The sequence below is a fragment of the Nycticebus coucang genome, chromosome 20 (assembly GCF_027406575.1).
Source record: "Nycticebus coucang isolate mNycCou1 chromosome 20, mNycCou1.pri, whole genome shotgun sequence".
Classification (NCBI taxonomy): domain Eukaryota; kingdom Metazoa; phylum Chordata; class Mammalia; order Primates; family Lorisidae; genus Nycticebus; species Nycticebus coucang.
In genome coordinates, this window is record NC_069799.1 from 49230762 (window position 1) to 49250219 (window position 19458).

The 19458-nt window shown below is 36.8% G+C and overlaps 1 protein-coding gene across 1 annotated transcript in view; it reads right to left on the bottom strand.

Moving 5' to 3' along the window:
* Positions 1-19458, bottom strand: part of GPR158 (G protein-coupled receptor 158) — a 379074-nt gene that overhangs the window by 133914 nt on the left and 225702 nt on the right. Inside the window, exon 5 of the mRNA XM_053572712.1 lies at positions 2441-2509. Within this exon, the coding sequence (XP_053428687.1) occupies positions 2441-2509 (69 nt within the window). The remainder of the gene's footprint in view (positions 1-2440; positions 2510-19458) is intronic.

The following is a 19458-nucleotide window of genomic DNA, read 5'->3' on the forward strand; positions in this document are numbered from 1 at the left end:
ATTATATACCTGCCTGGTAGCTCTGGGGGAAAGATCTAATGTTACAATGCATGACACATCACTTACTCAAGAAGAGTACCAGGTATGATGAACTCAATCTTTATTCTATTATATTGATTCTATTACCAATTAATATACATAACCCTATGCCAGTAAATTAGAAATCTTAATATCAATGATTTTATGGAAAAGTAAAAACTGATTATCATAGTCCATATGTGATGCCATTAAAAAAAATCGACTGCGTAATTTATAAAGAACAGAAATTTATTTCTCACAGTGCTGGAGGCTAGAAAGTCTAAGATCAAGGTATCGGTATCTGCTGTCTAGTGAGGGTCTTCTAGCTATATCCTCACATGGTGGAAGGAAGAAGGGCAAAAAGGACCAAACTTCCTCCATCAAGCCCTTTCATATACAGCTTCACTAATCCATATGCAAGGGTGGAGCCCTCGTAACCTCAATACTTCTCAAAAGCTCTACCTCCTAAAATTGTTGCATTAGGGATTAAGTTTCTAAGATATAAATTTTGGAGGACACATTCAGACCATAGCACTCATTATATCTAAATATATTTCTGATTTAAGGAGAAATAGAAAATGTAATTCAAGACCTGAATAGATCAAGAACACTTAATCCAAACATTGAGTGAGGGAAGAGGGTTAGAAAATAAGGTAATGGAGGGAACCTGGTATTAATTATGTGGGGCCTTAGAGGTTATTGTAAGCACTTTAATGCAAGTAAAATGTGGAATATTTTGAGAGTTTCAAGAAGAGTGACATAGTCTAACTCTGATGTTAAAACTGGCTGATATTTTGAAAACAGATATCCTGTAGGAGGCAAGCATGGAAGAAAAGAGGCCAGTAAGAGACTGGCCATAATCCAGAAGAGGAACTGTGGCTTAGAGCAGGGTGGTAGCAGTGACCACAGTACAGACTAGGTGGATTCTTGCTGCATTTTTTAAAGACTTTCTGATGGATATGAGAGAGAGGATATGAGAGAAAGAATGACTTCTAGTTTTTGGAATGACTAACTAGTAGAACAGTGTTGCCATCAGCGGACTGGAAGACTGAATCTGAGGAAGAGATCAGTGTCTATCTCACTTGGGCCCATGATGGGGAATTCTGTTGGATGTCCCAACGGGACTGTCAAGCAAGCAGTTAAATATGGGTCATGAGTTCAGAGGGAAAGATCTGGGCTGGATATATAAATATGGTAATTATTGCATAAATAGTATTTAAAACTTTGAGGCTAGATGAGACCACCAAGTGAAAGTGTAGATTAAGAAAAACTACTCAGTCTTGAGGCATTCGAGTATTAAGAAGTGGGAGAGAAGATTAAGAATTAACAAAGGCAGCTGGGATGGAGCAGCAAGTGGAGTAAGACAGAAACCAGAAAGCATCTGGTGTCCTGGCAGCCTTAACTTTCCTTCATTTGCACCAACTTCTCTTTCAGATCTTTGTCAAGGGCTATTTTATTCACGGGATTTGATTAGGCATCTCTCTTAAGGGCCTCTAGCAGAGGTCCTCAAACTTTTTAAATAGGGGGCCAGATCACGGTCCCTCAGACTGTTGGAGGGCCAGACTATAGTTTAAAAAAACAAGTATGAACAAATTCCTATGCACACTGCACATATCTTATTTTGAAGTGAAAAAACAAAACGGGAACAAATACAATCACACCACCTCATGTGGCCCACGGGCTGTAGTTTGAGGACCCCTGCTAGAGCATCCTGCCCTTACTCTTAGCATTTGTCACTCTGTATTATCATGATTTATATTAACTCATCTCTGCCTCTAAATTGTAAGCTTCTTGAGAGATCTCGTTTGTCTTGCTCATAGCTTATTCCCAGAAATTATCATAGTGTGGCATGCAATAATTGCTGAGCACAAGTTAGTTAAACTGAATTAGTAAAATTAGCACTTACCTTCTGGCTTCAGACCTGTAACTAGCGTGATACAAAGAGTCTACTATAGCTAATCCACTAGAACCACACATACACTTCTTTCCTTATATTTATTTTTCTACGTAATCATTTCAAATTCTCCAGTATCAGTTAGCTGGTGCATCTCAGGGTTCTGATTCAGGTAGCAGAGGAAGAAGGAAATTAATACTTCTTTGTATATATTAAGCATACATATCAATTACGCCTTTTACATATTGTCTCATACATTTAACCTTCCTCACAACTTGGGAAGAAAAAATATAATTAGCTCCACTTCACAAGAGAAAACCAACATTTAGAAATGTTAAGTAACTTGCCTCAGGTCACCTAAATGGTAAGAGCCAGGACTTAAATACCTACAAAGCCCTTGGTCATGTGTATATATATAAATAATGGCTTTACAGCATGTGGGCTCATGTGTGTGTGTGTGTGTGTGTGTGTGTGTGTGTGTGTGTCTATAAAAGAAATACTATCAAACAAAATAAAATAACTACTTACCGGAAAGTATAGGAGCAGAGACCCAAAAAGAATCGTTTCTAGCAGAATAAGGCCTGAAGCTCTGATGCTCTAAAAAAAAAAAAAAGAATTAAAATATCATTGTTAACTTACATTTTTAGACTTGGAAGAATTATGTTATCATAAACTTCTTCAATGAATAGTACAGTATTCTTTGGGGGAAATTAAATAGATGAAACAGGCTAGTATTCAAGTAGGTAGACAACACGCAAAAAGGCTGACTTTAAAGGAGACTAAGAAAGACTTAATTATATTGCCAGTGGCTTGACGAGATTTTATGCTCTACACTTTGAATCACTGTACAGTCTGAGCAGCTGAGAACACTATCCTGAATTACCCTTTCCATGCAAGAAATTCAAAGAAACAGAGTATCTCACCTATATTTCTGAAATATCAGCCACAAGTGCAAATTAAATGCTACCTCCAAACCATTTCACAAATACATGCCAGATGGTTTTGGTGGATAAAACAAGCACATGTACAAGGTCTTGTGGTTATACTACGTATCTACCTCCATGCTAAAATATAATCCCCAAAACTCACTAAGTGAATAATACAGATCAAAGAAAATAACAAAGGTATCTCACCTTATGAATCCATTTTGTGTTATTGTTCACATAAAACTCAAAAGATAAGTTGAATTTTTAAAATTTCTGATTAGTTTGCTAATCAAATACATCTAATAACCTTAAGATATTTTGTTACACTCAAAATCACACTATTTCCCCACCCCCCAAAAAATGCTTAACGTTGAGGCAAGAAATAATGACAAAAAAAAAAAATCAATCTTCTAGCAATAAATTTTGCTTTGATACGTTAAAGTATCAATACAGAGCAAATACATAAAGAATGCAAACACAAAAACAGGTCATTCTAAGGGCCCTGTGTTTCATTAAATGCAACATAAAATGTGTACAGACCTTCCAACCAGGGCAAATACCTTACTTAAAAGGAAAATAATTTGAAGTCGTAACAATTTTGCAACAAAAAAAGCCAACTCACAAGAGTGCTTTGCATAAAAAGAAGTCTGAGATAATCAGATAGGTAGAAAAAGAAAACTCTAATTCCCTTTGTAAAACTCTTGTAGGGCATCATTAAACACATACAAATTCTTTGTGCAGAACTTAGGGATTTCATTAATTTAAGAATTTGGAAATAGAGAAATGAGTTTAGTCAGTGTACAACCTTGATTATTTGAGTGGCTTCTTGCTATTGGTCATAGCAGATGCTTTTAGTGAAAAGAACGAGTTTTGGCTGACAGAACTTCCAAAAGGGCAAATGACATTTGCATAGTTTAATTAATTATGAATACTTTATAACTTAATTTTATACTTTCCAAATAGACAGACACTAAGAGTGAGGATCTAGGATATTATGTAAGGCTTCCTGTAAAAGAATCTGTGCACTATCGACTGAATGAGGGACATGAAAAGAAGCTATGGGGCACTGTGTAAAGGACAGACCTTGGAGTTAACCATCTCAGTATGAATTATGAAACAACCACTTTGAGTTGCACAGCCTTGAACTTCAATGGCTTCACCCACAATGGGTATCCTAATCTTTACCTTATTAAACTTGACAGGTTTATTAAATATGATATCTACAAAAAGGCTAGTATCGTGCCTAGTACTTACTTAAGTGCATATGTATTCTTCAGGGTAGAAGGCACTATCAGAATGATGAATTAGAAAACCACAAAGGTATATATAGTTAATGGGCAAATTTCTTTAATGCTTGGGATCCAAAATGATTCCACAGGACCCAAAATCCTGGGGAAAGGGAACCTGGACATTCTTCCTTAAGGCTGTGGTCATGCTGTAGCTTGGAGGTCTCTTCTTCCATCCTGCAATACCTTCTGATAGTTTCAGGGCTAGCAGTTCTTGTAGCTGTGTTACAGCCACCACAATCTGCCTCCTTTTCTCTTGGAAATGTTGAGCCATCTTTCTAACACTTCACTGCCTTGCTCCTGGTTAAGGAAAAGAGTGCATAATTTCAGATTATAAACTGAGACTCTGAAAAGTGGCTCCATAATAAAATGTAAGGTCTATTTGAAATATGCACTTTGTTATTTTAAAATAATTCTTTGGCAAAGTAGGCTTCCTGATCTCACAGAGTAAAGCAAGAAAATAATAAGTGGGGTTTCGGGACACAAAAGAGACCCCATGCTCCCTAAAATATTTCCACCCCCATCATAATGGTACTAGAAGATCTTTTAACTGGCATAAATCCTTTCATTTTATACTTGGTGCCAAGGATTAACGTAAATTGTTTTAAGTAATACACTGAATTAAGTTTAAAATATCATACAGGAATCTTTTCTTTAGAGTCTCAGTGACAGGGTACGGAAGGATAAAAAAGGTGATTTTGGAGCTCTTTTTCTAGGATAGCCGTGAGATATATTGTCAAACAAGGACTAACAATTAAGTTCATGAACTTGTACTAGAAAAAGTGCATTAAAGAGTGGACTAGGTGCTGGTGTCAGTGCCCAGCTTGCAAGGGGAGTACTTCAAAGATGACCACAGTGATATTCAGCCATAAGGTATGTATGTAGCACTTTTTCTAGGATGAGTTTGCGAAGTTAATTGTCAGAACTCACATATACTTTACTGCAAAAATACTTAATTGCTAAAACATGCTAACAATCACCTGAGCCTTCAGCGAATTGGTGAAGGTCTTGCCTTGATGTTCGTGGCTGCTGACTGATGAGGGAGGTTGTTGTTGAAGGTTTGGGTGGCTTTGGAAATTTCTTAAAATAAGACAATGAAGTTTCTGCAACAATTGATTCTTCCTTTCAGGAAAGATTTCTTTGTAACATGTCATGCTGTTTGATAGCATTTTTCCTACAGTTTAAGTTCTTTCAAAGTTGGGGTCAATCTCAACTATTCTAAATCTTTGGTCATCATTTCAATAATATACCCAGCATCTTCACTAGCAGTAGAGTCCATCTCAAGAAACCACTTTTTTTACTCATTCATAGGCAACTCCTCATCCATTCAAGTTTGATCATGAGATTGCAGTAATTCAGTCACATCTTCAAGCTCCATTTCTAATTCTAGTTTTCTTTCTACTTCCTACAGTGATTTGCTACACTCAAGACTTGAACCCTAAAAGTCACCCATGAGCACTAGAATCAACTTCTGTCACACTCCTATGAATGCTGGTAAGACAAAAGGGTGGTATGGAACAAATGTTCACAAATGTTCTTTTGATATCTAGAAAGATTAATCCTTTTAGAAGGGTTTCAATTTATTTTTCTCAATCAGAAGAATCACTATCTATGGCAGCTGCAACCTTACAAAATGTACTTCTTAAATAAGAAGTCTTTAAAATCTATATTACTCTTTAATTTAGAGGGTTAAAAATTAATGTTGGATTAGCCACATGAAAACAGCATTAATCTCCTCATACATTTTCATTAGAGTTCTTGGTGACTCGGTGCACTGTCAATGAGCAGTAATATTTTAAAGGAATTTTTTTCTCTGAGAAGTAGGACTCAACGGTAGCTTTAAATATTCATTAAACCAGGCTGTACACAAATGTGCTGCCAACCGGACTTTGTTGTTCAAGGAGCAGAAGCAGAGCCAATTTAGCATAATTTTTCAGGACCTTAGGATTTCTGGAATGGTGAATGAGCCCTGGTTTCAACTTAAAGTTTATAACATTATAAAATGTTAGGTATTATACCCTAATAAGAGAAACAGCTTGTCTTTTGAAACTTTGAAGGCAGGTAAGGACTTCTCTCTAGCTATGAAAGTCCTAGGTGGCATCTTCTTCCAATAGCAAACTGTTTCATCTATACTGAAAATATGTGTGGCCACTTTCACCAATTATCTTAGCTAGAGCTTCTGGACAACCAGCTATAGCTTTCTCATCAACACTTGCTAATTTACATTACACTTTTATGTTACAGAGATGGCTTTTTTCCTTCAAACTTCATGATCCAACCTCTACTACCTTCAAACTTTTCTTCTGCTGCCTCCTCACCTCTCTCAGCCTTCATAGAATTAAGAGAATTAGGGCCTTGCTCTAGATTGGGGTTGGCTTAAAGGCATGATGTGGTTGCTCTGATCTTCTCTCCAGACCGCTAAAACTGTCTTCATATCAGCAATAGGACTGTTTAGCTTTCTTATTTGTGTGTCCACTGAAGTAGTATTTGTAATTTCCTTTAAGAACATTTCCTTTGCATTTACAACTTGGCACACTCTTTGGCACAAGAGTCTTAGCTTTCAGCCTATCTCAGCTTTCAACAGGCCTTCCTCACTGAGCTTAATCATTTCTAGCTTTTGATTTAAAGTGAGAGATATGTGACTCTTCCTTTCAAATGAACACTTAGAGGGCATTTTAAGGTTACTAATTGTCCTAATTTTAATATTTAACTGTCTCAGAGAATAGGGAGGATCCTGGAAAGGAGAGATATAAGAGAACAGGGAGGAATAGCCAATTGGTGGAGTAGTCAAAACACACACATTTATTAAGTTATGTGAGCGTGGTTCACGGCTCATCTTATGAGAGCATGGTTCACGACTCTCCAAAACAATCACAATTCTAACATTAAAGATTAGTGACCACAAATCATCATAACAGATATAATAATAAAAAAGTTTTAAATATTAGAATTACCAAAGTGTGAGAAAAAGACACACAGTGAATGCACACTACCAGAAAAATGGACTCTTACCAACACAAGGCCACCACAAACCTTCTCTGTAAATATGCAATATCTGTGAAGCACAATAAGGCAAAGTGCAATAAAACAAGGATACCCGCGTACGTACACATACCAAATAAAAGTCTGGAAGATAAGCTGATAGAAAAGGGTTTTTTGGAGAAGAGGATGGATATGAAGATAGATCAACTTATCTGGAAATATTTTAATTTCTTTAAAGGAGGTGTAATCATACATTGCCATATAATGTTAATAAATAAATAACATGATGGAGAAACCATCCAAAATGTGCCAACTCAATTATTAGAAAATCTACATTTAGGTATAATATGCAAAATTGTCTAAACAAAGCCCATTTTAACTCAGTAACTTTTTATTCAGTACCAATTGCACGTATAAAATTATCAAACAGTATATTTATGATTCTTACAAATGAACATAAAGCTAGGGGAGTCACCATTGAGCTCTCTGGTTTAGAATCCGTAAAGCCTAATAAATATCACTCCAGGGTCGACAAGGGAAGTGAGCCTGTCCTCACTCCATTCCCATCCTGCCTCCCCCACTTCTTAATTTTCAGAACGGATTTATGAAGGCTTACAACAGCTAGGTATCAAAGCTGTAGAGCAAAAAAAAAAAGGAAGAATCATATTATATTAATTTTTATCAAATTATATCAAAGTCAATTTCTAAATTCTGGGATGAAAAGTATAGAGGCATAAAGATGAAGCACAGTTGTCATTATCATAGGATATTTGCCCAGAATGTGAGCACTAGAAGCTAAATCATTGAATGTAGTAAGAAGACAAGAATACCAAAAGGCTGAATTTTGGGGGTTTTTTTTGCAGTTTTTGGCCGGGGTTGGGCTTGAACCTGCCACCTCTGGCATATGGGGCCAGCGCCCTACTCCTTTGAGTCGCAGGCACTGCCCAAGGCTGAATTTTTTTAAAGAAATACTTAAAGTGGTTTGTTATCATATCCCTGGTCTATGAGAACTAACTACTTCATTCATATTTTTTAAACATCTTTAACTTCAGGGGAAATGATGTGTATCTTGCTAAAACAATGCAGCTATTTCTGATCATTTCTGATTTCTTCACACTTGCAGAATTTAAACCTTATTTCTATTACAAAAGAAATCTCTGAACATGAATATATTATTTCATAGTTGAAGCCCAGAATCTATGATGAGAATATATGAGAGCAATAGAAATTACATTTTGATGAACTAAGCATATGTTTGGATGATAAAACATATTTATAAAAATATTTTATAAATCAATATCATTTCTAGAAAGAATTAGCCATGCTAACAGGAGTTAGAAGAAATTAATTCTTCTATTTCTATAGGGAAACACATGAATAGAGATGTCATATGAAACCTGACAAACACCTTATAAAATATTACACAATATAGACTGGAAATAAGATATAAATGGTGATCCTACAAAGAATGTTAACATTGAGAGGTATAAAGACACAATTTTTTAATAATTTTTTAAACAACTATATAATAAATAGAATGGACTACATCAAGTTGGAAAGACTGCATTTTGTTCCTTTGTCTTAAAAACTGTAATGAAGAGAACTCAAACTAATTAATAAGAAAAGAAAAAATAACCCCATTTCTATGTGGGCAAGAGACTTGAACAGAAACGTCTCTGATGAAGTCAGGCGCATGGCCTACAAACACATGAAAAAAATGCTCATCATCCTTAATCATCAGAGAAATGCAAATCAAAACCACTTTGAGATATCATCTAACTCCAGTAAGATTAACCCATGTCACAAAATTTTAAAACTACAGATGTTGGCGTGGATGCGGAGAGAAGGGAATACTTCTACACTGCTAGTAGGAATGCAAGCTAATACAACCTTTTTGGAAAGAAGTTTGGAGAACACACAAGGAACTAAAAGTAGACCTACCATTCGATTCCGCAATTTGTCTATTAGGTATATACCCAGATGATCAAGAATTATTTTATAACAAAGACATATACACCAGAATGTTTATTGCAGCCCAATTCATAATAGCCAAGACATGGAAACAGCCCAAGTGCCCACTGACCCATAAATAGATTAACAAATTGTGGTATATGTACACCATGGAATACTACTATGCATCCATAAAAAGTATGGAGACTTCACATCTTTTATGTTTACCTGGATGGAGCTGGAACATATTCTTCTTAGCAAAGTATCTCAAGAATGGGAAAGAAAGTATCCAATGTACTCAATACTACTATGAAATCAATATATAATAACTCACACTTGCATATGTAAAATAAAACACAAATTTAGGCTACGATGAAGGAGGGAGGGGGAAGGGGAGAGAGGTAGTAGGGGATAGTAGGGGGACCACAACTTTGGAGCACATTGCAAGTACAAGTTGGTTCTATCATGTGTAGAACACAAATGTCCTAATGCTGTAATTGGGTAAATGAGGTGAAAGCTATGCTGATTAGTATGATGTAAGCACTCCAATTTGTACAAATAATCAACACACTGAAATGGGCATAAATGTATTTATGATCTATGTACAAAAGACTTAATAAAAAAATAAAATTATTAAAAAAATTTTTTTAAAGAATGGAAAAAACAGTATCCAATGTACTCAATACTCTATGAAATCAATATATAATCACCTATACATTCATATGAATAGCAAAACATAACTATAGTCCAGAAAGTAGAAGGGAAGAGGAGAGAGAGTGGAGGGGACGGGGGATATGGGAGGAAGGAGGATATTTGGGGGGACCTCACCTAATGTGCATGATGCAATGGTACATTTCAAAACTACTAAGAAATGGGTATAATTGTGATGGATATATTACTTAGTTCAATGTAAGCATTTCATTTTGTATATATCAAAGCAGTACACTGAACCCCATAAATGCATCAATGTACAAAGTTATGATTTAATAAAAACAATAAAAAAACTAATGAAATATTAAAAAACTAATCAAAGTTACAAAAAAGGCTGTCAAGAACAACTGTCTAAAACATGGTCAGTAAAATCAATTAAAAAGGTATTTTTAAACAATGCAGAGATATGATCAGGACAAAGACTCCAAAAGTAAAAATTATATGATTTAGGGAATTATAAATTGGCAGACTAAACCACATGAGCTTTATATCTAGATGGGCCAGAAGTTCAGTACTATGTGCTTATTTGCTGTGGGACCTTTTGGGCAAGTTGCCTAATCTTACGAACTTCAGTTTTTCTTCATTTATAAGATAGGTGTAACAATGCCCAGTGTATAAACTATTGTAAAGATGGGCAGTAATGGTGCCTGCAGAGAGCACAGGCTTGGTCAATGATAATTCATCACCAACCTTTCATGTACAAACAGAGGAAGTGGAGAAAAGAGACCACAAGCTCACTCAGCCCATGGGCACTAGTAGGAAGTACAGTTTTCCATAGCTGTGGACACCCAACTCAGTGAGACTTCCTCGGTACAACCACTCTGACCTTCACTGATTTTCTTAACCAAAGTAACAAGAACAGATCAATATGTAATGATATAATAACAAAAATATAAGATAATACTAGAATGCTTATATATAAACTACATGTAAGAGTTTGGTTCAGATGTTATAAAAAATTTACTAGTCAAGTTAAAATTCCAGATAGTTTTAAGTAAAACATCAAAAAGAACTGTCACATTGCCTTAACTATATATTCTTTTATTTTTATTAAATCATAGCTGTGTACATCAATGCAATCATGGGGTACAATGTACTGGTTTTATATACAATTTGAAATATTTTCATCAAACTGGTTAGCGTAGCCTTCCTGGCATTTTCTTAGTTATTGTGTTAAGGCATTTATATTCTACATTTAGTAAATTTCACATGTACCCTTGTCAGATGCACCGCAGGTGTGGTGCCACCAATTATATATATTCTTTCTAATTCCTACAACTTCACCAGAAAGTCCATTTTTCACACAACATGATAATTTATAGTTGAACAGTTCAAGATGTATTGGAAAAGTTTATCCAAAAATACAGTTCAGAGTGACATATATAGTTTTACTATTCTTTAAAACAGTACAGCACACTAAATAAAGAGAAAAAAGTTAATGATTTTATGTACATGTAAAATCAGAAATAACAAGTCATTTGTCATTAACTATGACCATCTATTGCTGTGTACAGAAACTTTTCATGATTATCATTTTGTTACATATGCATATGAGATGCTTACCAATTCATTCTGCTTTGTTTCAGATAATATGCAGTTAAATGCATTTCCCCCAGTCTCATCTGATTTTATACCTCAAAATTTCTGACTCTTACTGCAGTTGCAGAGAGACAGAATAATTCAGATGCATGAGAGAATGTTTTCAATAACCTTCACTCCACTTATCCCTTGTACTCATGTCCAAAGCAACTTAACGTCAAAACACTTGCTATCAGTCTTCTTCCCATCTCCCAGACCCCTTTCTTGGCAAAGATGTCTTTAAAATGCATTCCTAATATGTAGATGACCATGTCATGGTTGTCCTCATTTTTTCTATAGATTCAGTGCAAAACTGTGCTAAATTAGCTGTCACTTCACTATGATCTATTTGTAACTTTCAGTTTCCTTTATCTTTCAATGCAACTAAAGAGAGTAATTCATATTTCACCTAGCAAAGAGAAATTCTCTAAATGTAAAAAAAGTCAGAAATAAACGATGTGGATGAAAATATCAAAGAGATCATGCCTTGGGAAGGATTATTACACAGTCTTAAAGTGAAATGAAATTACTGAAACACATTATGTCCTTTGCTTAGATTTCTATTATTCATTAAAAGCTACTGATACTAATACATTCTTTCAAATAAAAAGGTAAACACTGAAAGAACAAATTCCTCTTCAGTAAAAATCCTAATGGAATGAAAATAATTAAACCGTAAAATGTTGTTAGGTATTTTAATGCCACTGTGATCTGAGAAGGTATATGTTATGCTTTCTACTTTTTTTGTTGGGGCTTGTTTTGTGGCGTAAGGCATGATCAGTCTTGGAGAATGTCCCATGTACTATTGAGAAGAATGTGTATTTAGTAATTTTGGGTAGAATGTTCTGTAAAGTTTTGTTACATACCTTTGACTTAGAGCCTGGCTTAGGTTCAGCGTTTATTTACTTATTTCCTGCTTTGATGATTTGTCCAGCTCTGACAGTGGGATGCTAAAATCCCCAGAAATCATGATGCTGCTATTTATTTGCTTATCGCTAATAAAATTTGCTTTATGTATCTAGAAGCTGCTGTGTGAGGTGAATATATACTTAGGATTATTATGTCTTCTTGTTGAATTGCTCCCTTATTCATGACATAATGACTCTTTATCTTCCTTTACCTTTGTTGATTTAAAGTCAATTTTATCTGATATAAGAATGGCTATACCTTCCCTCATTTGGCTTCTGTTTGTGTGGAATATTTTTTTTCTATCCTTTCATGTTGGGTCTGTGTAGATCCTTTTGGTTTAGATATGGTTCTTTGAGACAACAGAATCTTGGGTTGTGTTTTTCATTCATTCAGCTAGCCTATGTCTTTTGATCGGCACATTAGAACCATTAACATTAAGAGAGGCCAGGTGTGGTGGCTCATTACTGTACTCTTAGCACTCTGGGAGGCTGAGAAGGAAGATCACTTGATCTCAGGAATTTAAGCCCAGTCTGAGCAAGAAAAAAACTCCATCTCTAATAAAAATAAAAAATTACCCAGATGTTATAGTGGGGACCTATAGTTCCAGCTACTTGGGAGGCTAAGGAAGGACGATCATCCGAAGGTAGGAGTTTGAGGTTGTTGTGAGCTAGACTGATGCAAAAGCACTCTATAACATGGGCAAGAGAGTGAGACTTTGTCTCAAAAAAAAAAAAAAAAAAAAAACTGAGAGAATTGATACGTGGGATGCCGTTCTATTCATCATGATGGGTATCTTGTTGCTTTGTTTATCCTCCTGTGTTATTGTTTTATAAGAGTTGTGACCTTTAGCTTTTGTAGGTGATTTTATACTGGTGGGTATCTACTGTGCTGATTCATGTACAATGTTCTGAGTATTTCCTTCAGATAAGGTCTGGTCATGACAAATTCCCTCCATGTTTGTTTGTCTTGAAAAGACTTAATGTGCCCATCAAATGTGAAACTTAGGGCAGTGCCTATGGCTCCGTGAGTAGGGTGCTGGCCCAATATACCAAGGGTGGCGGGTTCCAACCCGGCCTGGGCCAAACTGCAACAAAAATAGTTGGGCGTTATGGTGGGCGCCTGTAGTTCCAGCTACTCGGGAGGCTGAGGCAAGAGAATCACTTAAGCCCAAGAGTTGGAGGTTGCTATGAGCTGTGATGCCACGGCACTCTACGGAGGGCAACAAAGTGAGACTGTCTCCCCCACCGCTCCCCCCAAAAAATGTGAAATTTAGATTTTTAGGATACAAGATTCTGGGCCTACACTTGTTCTATTTAAGAAGATTGAAGATGGGGCCCCATTCCCTTCTGGTTTGTAAGGTTTCCACGGAGAAGTCTGTTGTTAGCCTTGTGGGTCAGTTGTTGTTTACATCTAGCTGCTTGTAGAATTTTCTCTATCCATTTCATTTTGGTCAGGGTGATTATTATGTGTCCTGCTTGCTATGAATTTTCTGATAGTTCAATGACCTTCTTGTATCTGGATGCCTGTATCTTTGGTGACACCAAGGAAGTTTTCCTCAATAATTACCTCAAATAGATTTTCCATGTTTTTAATTCTTTATTCTTTTCCCCTAGGGATACCTATAACTTACATGTTAGTTCACTTTGCATAATCCCATGTCTCTTTAAGTGACTGGTCCAACTTTTTTGTTTTCTCTTCTGACTCTTTAAAAGGCTAGGTTAGCTCAAAAGCCTTGTCTTCAAGCTCTGAGATTCTTTCTTCACCTTGATTTAGTCTGTTGCTAATGCTTTATCTATGTTTTGAAAGTCCCGAAATGATGCTTTTCTTTCTATAAGTTCTATTATAACCTTTCTTATGTTGTCTAGCTCCTTAGTGAATTTTTCATTAATTTCATATATTTTTTTGTGGGCTTCTTTTTGTTGGTTTTCAACTTTCTCTTCAATTCCACACATCTCATTTGCCATCCCATCCATGATCTAAATTCCATTTCTATCATTTTGGCAGTTTCCTTGTAGATGGAGTGCACTTTAGTTGCTTCACTGTGACTCCTTAGGCCGCAGTGGTTCTCAACCTTCCTAATGCTGCAACCCTTTAATACAGTTCCTCATGTTGTGGTGACTCCCAACCATAAAATTATTTTCATTGCTACTAAATAAAAATAATTTTATGGTTGGGGGTCACCACAACATGAGGAACTATATTAAAAGGTCACAGCATTAGGAAAGCTGGGAACCACTGCCTTAGGGGGATCAAGCTATTTTTTTTTTCATGTACCCAGGGTTCTTTTTCTGGTTCCTTTTCATCTGCTTCCTCTTCTTTCATTTCTGGGTTAATAGGATTGCAGGGCATTTACTGCCCTTTGCTGGGAACTCTCCTGTTTGGTAAGGGAAGAGGAGGACCCTAGATGGAGCTTTTGTGAACTACTCTGGAATGTTAACCCATCGGGGGAGTGCCAGGTGCACTGAAAGCCTATAGAACATCTTTCTGTTTTTGACCAGTACCCCTGTTATTGTCTGTTTGAACCAGTGCTGGGTGATCTTTGTGTAGGGTGGAGGGTTATTCCCCAGCTTGTCAAAGTTTGAGTTGGCAGCTCTCCACCACTGCTATTATTGTGGGGGATTTCTCTAGCCAGGGTCACTCAGTGGGGGTGACAGTGGCAGCTGGATTGGTCTATTTAGGCAGTGGTTATGGATGATCAGGCTATAGGCATCTGCATGAACCAGGTCCAGGAATAATGTCTGCTCAGGGCTGCAAGGTCCTGGGTGAAGGACTGGCCCTGGAGGAGGTTGTACTGGCACAGCAGCAGTGGTAAAGACTCAATTAGCTAGTTTAAAATTTGACATTAATGAGATGAAACACTTTGAAAACATCATTATTTGATACAATGAGATAAATTCAAATATCATTTAGTTTGACACTAATCATTCTTAATCATAAAACGTATCTTATATTTGGAGAAATTCAAGAGATTTCACATGTCTTGGTCAGCTTCATCTGATTAATAAGTAGCAACAGATCTAAGTAATTTTTTTTTTTTTTTTTGCTCTTTTCATGGTACAAGTTTTATTTTAAAAAACACTATTTCTCAGGTGGCGCCTGTGGCTCAAAGGAATAAGGCGCTAGCTCCATATGCCGGAGGTGGTGGGTTCAAACCCAGCCCCGGCCAAAACTGCAAAAAAAACACTATTTCTCATTCTTAAACCATCATTTTTGCTTTGAAGAGAGAGATAGAATAAAGTATTTATTAATTTTTTTCAAAATGTATACTAGGTAGTACAATTTTGACCACCACATTTCACACACACACAAAATAATAGCAATTTTGCAAGAAGAAAAATGTGTGTTAGCAATTGATCTAAGTAATTCTTATCATCTGAGCACTGCTTAATCTCGGATTATGTTTGTTTATTTTTTAAATTTGATATGTTGAAAACTGATTTTCAAGGTGACTACTTTAAAACGCTACTGCTCAGACCTAGTGCAAAGAGTCTATTGACTGATTGATGGAAAACGTCAGCATTGCTTCAGTCTTCTTAAACAGGGAAAAATATGTGCAAACAGGAACAGAATTTCTCAGAACTGTTAAGTTTATCCTTAACACATTGTCTACACTCTGTAGCATGTTTGGAAATGTATGAAATGCTCCAAAAAAGTGTAAAACAAAGAAACACTTTTTTTATGCTGACAGGAGATTTACAAACATGCAAAGAAATCTGATGAAGTTTTTGGTGGAAAGACTAAGAAATGATTAAAGAATGTATAGTGGATACTGTCTAGTTGTAAGAATAGTAAGTAGAACAGAGATTTAAAATAGCAGTGCTGGCTTGGCGCCTGTTATACAGTGGTTATGGCACTGGCCCCAAACACCCAGGCTGGCAGGTTCAAACCCAGCCTGGGTCAGCTAAACAACAACTGCAACAAAAAAATAGCCGGGCATTGTAGCGGGCGCCTATAGTCCCAGCTACTTGGGAGGCTGAGGTAAGAGAATCACTTAAGCTCAAGAGTTGGAGGTTGCTGTGAGCTGTGACACCACGGCACTCTACCGACGGCGAAATAGTTGAGACTCTGTCTGAAAAATAAAATAAATAAAATAAAATAAAATATCAGTGTTGTGTTTGACAGGCAACCAACGAAGGTAGATTATCAAGGGTTGTGGTGAAACAACTATTTTTTATGTGCAAAGATGATGAAGACAAGAATTCAAAACTCACTCTCTAAAATAGTGTAAGTATGTCTAGTTCACATGCAGTAAGTTAGACTCTGACTTACCTCAAACTTGGGAACATTATGCAGAACCACTGAATGGGTCTTAAAGAATTTTGTCAACATTGAGCACATCACTCTTAAACTTGTTTGCCAAAAGACAAAATGAAAAAAAGAGAATATATTAATTAGATAACATCCTGTTTATAGTTTTGTTTTTGATTCTAGCCATTTGTTTTGCTAAGATTCCGATGTTTAAGTCTTTATGCTTATCAGCAAATTATAACATGTTTTCAATTAAATAATTATCTTGATATTTTAGACTTTTATATATGAGATGAACATGATTCAGTAAAGATTTCCAAATAATAAATACCTAAGTTCTAACTAGACAATAAAGCTAAACCTTCCATGCAGAATTCAGGAAGGTCAAACTAACTGATGGGTGTTTTAATTAGTCTTCTTTCTTATCTGTGATGGATCCTTTGTTCTAAAATAGATTATATTATGCATCAGTATCAGACTATCAGCCTGGAGAGACACAAAAGACACAGGAGAAATAATTAAGTACATACAGCAGTTTGATGGTAGAAAATTACTGAAAAGTTAAAACAATGTTATAATACCAAAAATTAGAAAAAAAGTTTTACAATGCAATAGATTGTTTAAAAGCAATTATGTTTAATCTCATCAAAAGTTGAACTATTATTAAATCAGTTTTCTGGAAGTAATAAGCTTTTTTAAAGCTTTCTAAGTTAATTACTTCAAATATCTATCTTCAGCTCAAACTTCTTTCTTAATCTCTAGACTCATATTTTCATTTGCCTACAGGACATTTCCACCTATATAGAGGCACCTCAAACTCAAGATGTCAAAACTCAATTTTTCCACCCTGATTCTCTGTTCAAATTTCCCATTCTGGTTAAGGGTTATCAATTATTTAATTAAGTTATAGTCAAACTATCTACAGGCTAGAAATAAAGAGGTGGGTTTTATGAAATACTCTGTTTTACTTTTGCTATTTTTCGTAACTCCCAATATTTTGCTAACCAACTGCCTCACTAAATAAATGAGTGACTGACTAAATAAATTAAGCTGAAAACTCACACATTTGTTGGTCCATACTAAAGTAGAGAGGAAATTCTTTATTTTTAATAATAGGTTCCTCTATGATTTAGATAGCAAGTTAAACAGTCAAAATATCAGGAAGAGGAGTAGGAAGAGGAAAAAAGTAAGATGAAGATGGGAGGAAGTACTAATATAAAAAAACTGTTCGTATTTGGTTGGAGAGGGCTAAGCATGGGTGAGGCAGACAGACTGAGTGAGGCAGAACTAGACCTAACCACAAGTGAAATCACTGTCCTGTTACCTTCCCAACAGATGCCTTTCTCCGTATTTACTGCGCCGTCCTGCCTTCTTATCTCTCACTTTCATGCCACCTTTTCTGTCATCTCATCCAGGCACATATTTCAAAGTAATTCCCTTATCCCTCCGAATCCCCAACTTTCAATTCTATCTGTGCCTTAATCTTACCTATCTGATATGTGTATATAGAGAAAAAGGATACATTAAATTTCAATTAAGGAGAGGCAGAGGACAGAACAGAGGCACCTCTAGTCCGGGCCATCCAATACAAGTCCCTGACACAGGGGAGAGTGCCATACTTACACCTTCCCTTAGGGTGGCCACTCACCACATGCGGCTACTGGGCACCTGACCAGTGTCTAGTGTAACCAAGGAGCTGAATTCTAAATTATTTTTTAAATTAATCTGAATTTAAATGTGAATAGCCACATGTGGTAGTGGCTATTCCTGGACTATACAGCTCTCCCTTTTCAGCCTTCTAGCTGTGTAGCCTCAGGAGAGTCCTCTGACTTAAAACAAATACATTTTTTTGATACAGGGTCTTACTCTGTTGTCCAGGCTGGAATGCAGTGATGTGATCATCGCTCACTGCAAGCTCCACCTCCCGGGCTCAGTCTTCCTGCTTTGGTCTCCCAAAGTACAGGGATTAGAGGCGTGAGCCACCGAGACCGGCCCACTTGACTTTTTTGAGCCCTATTTACAGAACTTAGAGGTTGGACCAAAATAACCTTAAATAGGTTTTTATCCCTAATATGCTAAGATTCAGAGTAGTTATTTTTATTTTTAGGTTTTTGAGACAGTCTTGCTCTGTCACCCAGGCTAGAGTGCAGTAGTGTCATCATAGCTGACAGCAACCTCAAACTCCTAGGCTCAAGGGATCCTTCTGCTTCAGCCTTTCAAGTAGCTGGGATTAGAGGCTCAGGCCATCTAGTTGGGTTAATTTTTCTATTTCTAGTAGAGATGGGGTCTTGCTCTTTCTCAGGCTGGTCTTGAACTCTTGTCCCAAAGCAATTTTCCCACTTTGACCTCCCAAAGTGGTAGGATCATAGGCATGAGCCACCACATCGGGCCCACGGTGGTTATTTTATATATTCTTGAAAGAAGTAACTACATTTTTTCTTATAAAGGAATTTCTCTTCTACTTCAGAGTTCAGAGAGAGTGAGTAACTTGCCTGAGGTCCCAGAGCAATAAGGGGCAACTTGGATTCAGCAGCTTTTCCCAGTGCCTCTAAATTATCCCCAGCAGTTCCCATTCTTCCAACTCTTCCCCAGTCTGGTCTTGGAAAGGGCTGCAGGGTGGGAGACCCTGACCCCATAGGCCTTTGTTCTAGAGCCAGACCTCTTGCCCTGCAGAGTGAGCCCTGGTGAGCTAGCTGCCGAAGGGATGTGTGAGGCCTCCACTCTCTCCCATCAACGGCCCTTTGCAAGGCTGGTGCCAGGACCCATTCCTGCTGCTGCCAAAGGGCTGGGGCCCCTCAGGCCATTCAACGGGTATTGAATAGTAGCTCTGGGTGACAGGCAGTCTACAGACTGATTTCCAAGTATAGTCCCCAGCCCTTCAAGAGAGATGAGAGGGATGAGAGACACGGAGAGGTCAGGAGCTTGGGTCACTCAGCTGCATCCCCGTGTCGACAGA